This window comes from Sinocyclocheilus anshuiensis, unplaced genomic scaffold, assembly GCF_001515605.1.
Source record: "Sinocyclocheilus anshuiensis isolate Anshui unplaced genomic scaffold, SAMN03320099.WGS_v1.1 scaffold108, whole genome shotgun sequence".
Taxonomy (NCBI): domain Eukaryota; kingdom Metazoa; phylum Chordata; class Actinopteri; order Cypriniformes; family Cyprinidae; genus Sinocyclocheilus; species Sinocyclocheilus anshuiensis.
In genome coordinates, this window is record NW_015554071.1 from 563246 (window position 1) to 570713 (window position 7468).

General features: G+C 38.2%; 1 protein-coding gene across 1 annotated transcript in view; it reads right to left on the reverse strand.

Annotated features, from left to right (window-relative positions):
• LOC107668704 (collagen triple helix repeat-containing protein 1-like) overlaps window positions 1-7179 on the reverse strand; it is a 14452-nt gene extending 7273 nt beyond the window's left edge. The window contains exons 1-3 of the mRNA XM_016460672.1: window positions 7028-7179; window positions 5041-5259; window positions 1901-2117 (exon numbers count right to left, since the gene is read on the reverse strand). Coding sequence (XP_016316158.1) covers window positions 1901-2117; window positions 5041-5259; window positions 7028-7147 — 556 coding nt within the window. The 5' untranslated portion in view covers window positions 7148-7179. The remainder of the gene's footprint in view (window positions 1-1900; window positions 2118-5040; window positions 5260-7027) is intronic.
• Between the last annotated feature and the right edge of the window lie 289 nt (window positions 7180-7468).

The following is a 7468-nucleotide window of genomic DNA, read 5'->3' on the forward strand; positions in this document are numbered from 1 at the left end:
TCTATCTATCTATCTGTCTGTCTATCTATCTATCTATCTATCTATCTATCTATCTATCTATCTAATCTATCTATCTGTCTTATCTATCACTCTGTCTGTCTTCTATCTATCTATTTATCTATCTATCTGTCTATCTGTCTATCATCTGTCTGTCTTCTATCTATCTATCTGTCTGTCTGTCTGTCTGTCTGTCTATCTGTCTGTCTTATCTATCAATCTGTCTGTCCTCTGTCTGTCTTCTATCTATCTATCTATCTATCTATCTGTCTGTCATCTATCTATCTATCTATCTATCTGTCTATCTATCTATCTAATCTATCTATCTGTCTTATCTATCAATCTGTCTGTTCTCTATCTATCTATCTATCTATCTATCTATCTATCTATCTATCCTAGACATTTTTCATTAGGATTGGACAAAGTTTTTTTGGAAAAGTTGCACAAATTATTATTGCTATTATTTTTATTTGTGCATTGTGCAGTCAGTGTAATTTTGCAAAATGAATGAACACTGTATCTCAGGTCCCTGTCCGCTAGATAAGACTGTGTTGGAGAGCAGTGCTGAAGTGCTGGTCATGAGTAAGTGTTGAGTGAATGCTGGGATGTGAGCTGGTGAGAAACCACACAGAGCTCTCAAATTCCTCTGGTCTCTCTGTAATTGCAGCATAGAAGCTTATGAAAGCTGCCAAACTGCATTCAAGCACACAAAAGAACACTCACAGGAATCCATGTGACAAAGACATCTGCATAAGAGACTATCTCTGCTCACAAAAAATACAGTGTGTGAGTCTTGTGTATAAAACAATGGAGTATGATTACGAAAGAATGGTATTTCAAACAGAATGGTATTTTTAAACATTTCTGATCACAAAAAAGTGTTGGTCGTGACAGAATGAGCACAAAGAAAGTGGACAATTTAATTAAAATTATAAGGTTTCAATACACACCTTTTTGTGTAATGTAAGTAAGTGGAATGTATAATTTATTGGAATGTATATGTTGTGAGTCCAATTTAAGTTTACGGTGTACCATATTTTAAAAACCACAAGGCCATAAATAGGAGCATAATTGCAGAGTGTGTTTCACACATGCAGCCATAAACAAGCATTATGATTAAAAATATTTTATAACATCATGCTTTTTATTTAAGAACATATGCGAATGAATGAATGAATGAATATATATAGGCTATGTAATCAGTTAAATACATATAGCGTAAATGTAAGATCAAAGCAAAAAAGTTTGAAATAAGCTAAATTTAACAAAATATCTAATGCACAGACACATTTTAACATACGTTTCTATTAGTTAAGTGTCTTTATACAACAGTTCGTTCTGGTTCTCAAATCTGATTGGTTGAGAACCATGAGATATTGTACTGGTATCGCTACAGGAACGCCCTTTCACAATTTTGTATCACTCCGCTTGTTCTAGCCGGGTCTATGTTTTTTTTTTTATTATTCACTGAGCTAATCGTAGAGTACGTTAGTTAATATAAGAAGAAACGTCTAGCTTCGCGGTCTCCCTCTCTCTCATTTGGATGCACGGCTTGCCACATTGTTTCTCTCTTATAACCTCATTATTTCTCACTAATAACCTAATTGAAGCAGCACATGCCCTTGATACGAATTCTAAAAGTGACGTATGTTTAACTGTCACCTTGAGCTTTGAATCTGTGGCGGAAGGAAGTAGTTCCGCACAAAAGAGGGTTTTATTAGGCACTCCGTTGTTTCTTGTTTAATTACACGAATGTTCTGTCGAACTGTTGTATAAACACAATATCACTCTCGTACTCGAGCGATATTGCTCATATATCTTATTTTGACTGTGTATACTTTGTCAGATTTTCAATCTTCTTATGGAAAACAAAAAATGATGATCTATGGTTTGTGAATGGTACCTGTGGAGGTCCTGTGTATGTTAATGGTGGAGTTGAGTTCAGGGCTGCCCTGGTCCAGGTAAATGATGGACTCTATGGGTAGCGGTCCAGTGCATTCGGCCCCATTAAAGGTGAAGTACCAGCGCTGACAGCAGGCCGTCTTACACTTGAGTCTGAGAGAACCGCTGAAGAGCACACGCAGAGCGCTGTCCGATCGCTGCTTGGTGAACGTGCACTCCTGTGAAAGAAAAATCAAGATGCCTTCCACTGTTAAATCACTGATGAATGAATAATTCTCTTTAACTGCAAGAAAACCTATATACGAATGTCTGTAGTCTATTGTGTGTGTTATAGACTAATGTTTATCACTTCTGATTCCATCATCCTGAAGTCAGTGGGGTTTTTTCATGTTTTTTTTGGTTAAATATTTGAAATAAGGGTCTGTGGTGAACACAAACTCAAGATATTTTACAGATACAGTAACAAGTGTCTAAACGGCACTACAGAGGTTGTTGAGGACATGAAACATCCTCACAATACAATATTTCCAACCCGTTTTGATGGGCAAACTACAGTATAAGTCATTTGCCGGTTGATTTCCTGAAGAGGAACACTGTGTAAACACCGTTTGTTTTCATGTTTGCTTGAGCAGTTTAACATATCATTATCCGGCTCAACCAATGGTGTGAATTCAGAGCAGGGCAACCTGCTTGTCCAAACCAAAATGTCAAGCCACCTTTTCACTTTTTCAGAGTTTTCAGATTTGATTTGAGCTTCAGTTACAATACACTTTTGCATTTTTGCAACTAGACCATATATGGCGGCCAAATCAGATATGATGTACACTCTAAAAAATGCTGGGTTAAATATAACTCAGCGCTGGGTTAAAAAGGGACAAACCCAGTTATTGGGTTGTTTTGAACCCAACCGCTGGGTCAAAACAACCCAATAGCTGGGTTTGTCCCTTTTTAACCCAGTGTCAGAAACGAGACCGGGATCCAACTGCAGGTGAAAACAAATTCCAAGTTTATTGAAACTGGGATAACAAAAAGTCAATAAATCAGCCGGATGGCAAAACCCCAGCAAAAAGTCAGTTCAGGTCAGCGCGGAGGTTAGACCAGCCGCGGTCGAGCCCGCGGGGAAGAGAGCCGGCGAACCGGCAATAGAATGCCGCCGATGAATCCCAGGGGTGGTATCGAGCGTGGGCAGAGAGGAATAGGACGGAACTGCCGTGGAGAGACAGGCCTATGAGTAGCGAGAGCCAAGGAAGAGAGCCTACCAGAGCTCTAGGGAGGCAGGAGGGTAGAAATGGGAGGGTGACAAAAACAGGAACGCCAGACCGACTAGACTAGAAAAAATAAAAAATGACCAGAGCTCTAGGGAGGCAGGAGGGTAGAAAGGGGAGGGTGACAAAAACAGGAACGCCAGACCGACTAGACGAGAAAAAATAAAAAAACTGATTCAGACAAACACAGCATGGACAGAGACGATCTAAGCTGCTGCACAACATATTACGGACTGACACAAGATAGCATCCAAGAGGGCCAGATAAAGGGAAGAATAATGAGGACAAAACGAGGTGCAGGTGAGAAGGGAGAATTAGCTAACAGGGATAACGAGAGGGGCGGGGTGAACACCAGGATGACAGCAGAGCACATGGCAAGCCGTCAAAACAAAAGGCCATGTGCTCCATGATAACAAAGCCCAAGTAGACCCCACCAAAATCGTGACACCCAGTGCTGGGTTATATTTAACCCACCATTTTTTAGAGTGTATTCTCAAAACTTTGAGTGTTACCATCTATTTATTTTTTTATAAAACATGGCTCCTTAAACACTATTTCTGTAAAGTGGGCAGTTACAAATAATTATGTCTAAAATAAGTATTTTATAATTATTAAACAGCTAGTGAACACTTATGGTCTCATTACTCGATGTTTACAGAAGCTAACAATGAGCAATACATTTGTTGCAGTATTTATCCATCTTTGATGTTAGTTAATAGAATTACAACTGTTCATTGTTAGTTCATGTTAGCTCAAGTCCATTAAATAATGTAGCAGATACAACTTTTGAATATTTTAATAATGTATTAGTAAATATTGAAATTAACATTACCTAAGATTAATTAATGTTTCAGAAGTATTTTTCATTTTATCTTTTAATGCAGTTAATGAAATCTTGTTGTAAAGGAGTTTTGTGGATATACTTATTATTCATTCATTTGACTATCAAATACCATAGATAGTTGAAGTTTGTCTGGTTAGCATGCAGTGCTGGGTAGATTACCTGCTAATTGTAGTCCGTTACTGATTCCAAATGCAATACATGATAAAAATTGTTAGTAAAGTAATCGATTACACATTTCAGGTAATATAATCAGACTACTTTTTGATTACTTTTAGATTACTCTAGACCAAACTTGTTTATCACATTGATTTAAAGAGGATAATCTTGTACCATATTGAAATAAAAATACAAAGAAAAAGGAAATATATTCCATTCGCTGTTTTTAACAACATGAAGTGCATTAAACATTACGTAATTAAACATTAAGTGATTATACATTACTGGGGTTAGTGATTTCAAAGAAAAGCTAATAAAAAAATGAAAAATTAAGTTCTGATTAATTTATTGCTATTGTGTGAATAATATGTAATCATGTAATCAAGAAAAAACGTAATATGTAAAATAATCCCATTACAAATACTCAATAAAAAAAAAAAAAATTGCATGTAATCAGTAACTACCTAGCACTGTTAGCCCCTTCTGACAGATGCTTTAATAGTCTCTAGTAAAGGTTTCTGGACTGTGCTGTTCTTGCGGTGCCATTAGCCAATCAGTGTTGTTATGATGTAATTTCCTGCAGCTCCTGAGTGATTAGTTTCATGCCATGTATGGCTGAAGACCTGGCTGCAGAACTGAGTGTCCATGAGCATGAGGGCAGATTTTATATTGGCTTCTTCCACATCTCACTTTAACTATTTTACATCTTGGCGAATTAGTGGATAATTTGAATAAATTCGTATCTCATTTGTACGTTTTCATGTGATGTGCTTACGCCCCACTGAAGGATAGGTTTAGAAGTTTCATGCTTCCTTCTTTTCTAAAAATCATACATTTTCATGCTGTGATCTCTTCCATTACGGACATAATACTTACGGCTATTTTGCCCAGATCAATGCCGTAGTTTAAAGAATTCCAGGCGCACTGTTTGAAGTTGGGTTTCCAGGGATCCTCAAGCCTCTCAGTCACACACTCTCCCTTCTCGCCCTTAAGTCCGTCTCTCCCAGGGATTCCTGGGGTGCCTGGAATGCCATTCATCCCCGGGTTCCCATCCCTGCCCTGCACTCCAGGTACTCCCTGCATGCACGACTGGTGCTAATGACAAAAACATGAAGCACAGAGGCATGTCAATACTTTGCAGAGGTTTTGTGCCTTGTTAATGGGAATGGGACTGATTCACCATGATGCACAGACCGCTGTGGGTGGGAAAGTACTATAACCCTGTTTTCTTTGAGATGGACACGTTTGTGCCAAAACGAATAAAACAAAGAAAACACAAAATTGGAGGAGAACTGGTGTAAAATCCCCTGACCACAGTCACAGTCTGTTCACTTTATTTAAGCTCTGACACAAGACAAAGCAAAATCAGTATTACAGGAATTCTACAAGAAGGAACTTTTGGATGTAATACACTCTAAAAAATGCTGGGTTGAATACAACCCAGTGCTGGGTAAAATAGGGACAAACCCAGCAATTGTGTTGTTTTGACCCAGCGGTTGGGTTACTACCCAGAAGGTTGGGTTAAACATTTAACCCAACCGCTGGGTCAAAACAGCTCAATTGCTGGGTTTGTCCCTATTTAACAGCATTTTTTAGAGTGTATAGTATTTTAAATACTATATGAAACTGATACACAATAAAATATCTTAATTAGTCTTTGTCAGATCTCTTGGGTTTTCATCCAGTGAGTAAATGTAATCCACTATCTTGTGGTTTTTCAATAATGACAGTTCTGTTTCCTTGCGGTGTTTTTACAGACCAAGCCCTTCTCACACAGGTTTTATGAATTATAACCCATATGTGTGAACATCAGTGAGGCATAAAAGCCCCCAATGAGTCCCAGTGCTGTGGTTTGTTTGCATCCGCTGATAAAAACGTGGAAAGTACCGTTCTGTGTTTTTTAGATATTACTCAATTGGGGTTGACAATTGAAAGTCAGCCAACCAAAAGCATCTCAGAATTCACCAATATTAGGTAGCTGCTAACTCACTAGGAAAGTACACTTGACTTAATCTAATCATCTGTCACCACATTCCCACAGTCTTCCAGTGAGCAACCAAATTAATCAGATTACATGAAAGGAATTGAGTGAATCACGTAAGGTAGGTGTATTTTGATTTGCATTACATTTATTTATTTTACATTTTAGACTGTTCATCGCTGTTTTATTATGATCATAATTCATTTGCATACAGACACAGACTGTGATTTGTAAAGTTTGTGTGTTGAGGTGTATCTATATAGTACTTTGGATCTGCTTACAACATTTTTATACACATAACAGGTTAAAATGTGCTCCCACGGATTCTCAAACCAGATCTCTTTTGCGTGTATAGCAATTTCTTGAGGAACCGCCATAGATGAGTCCGAATCATTTTGGCGAATCAGTTAATTTGAATGGAGTGTACTGTACAGTACTTATACTGTAAACATATATAGTAAATAGAATACTAAATTATATATATAGTATCCTTTTGTTTACAGTATAAGTACTGTACAGTATATTATATACTGAATATTACACTCTAAAAAATGCTGGATTAAATACAACCCAGTGCTGGGTAAAATATCCGAATCATTTTGGCGAATCAGTTAATTTGAATGAATCAAAACGATTCTTTTGAGGCACCACTCAGTAGCCTTGTTTTTTTTTTTATGCTTAATTAACTCGACTATTGATGTTTACGACTATTTTTCGATTAAGTTACACACACCTCTGTCTGAATACGTTACAAAGTTCTTCTTCTGATTGATTCTGATTACATTTACAAATGCACTGCGAATCGATTCAACTGAATGATTAAAAAGAACCGAATTAATAACAACTCGTTCGCGATTCGGACAATAATACTGCAAAGCCTACCCTGTCAGTGAACTCCGCGTCTCTTTGCCGGGCGCTCCTTTCTTTGACTTTTTCCGAGATACAGAATGGCAAAGTTATCCAAAAGCAAAGGAGAAGCTGAGTCAGTTTAGTGGCCATCATTGCTTTACTGCAGCGGTTCACAGCATGCGCTCCTGCTCAGATCAACTGCTGCCGACTAACCACTGTTTCCTACCAGACGCAGACTCTTCTGTCTCCTGCAGGGGGCCTAGAGAAGACGAATCCGCCATAGAGCCGCATTCAAGCCTCGGGACGCCTCTGTGTCACGGGAGACAGATGTGTATACTTGAATGAAATGCAGCCCCAATAATCTCTACTACAGCGTTATTCTGTACAGAGCTTCATCCACTAATCACAAACGACTGTGATTGATCCTTCCACACCAGCGGTGAGAAAAGTAACAGGTACCACATGGCACCACTG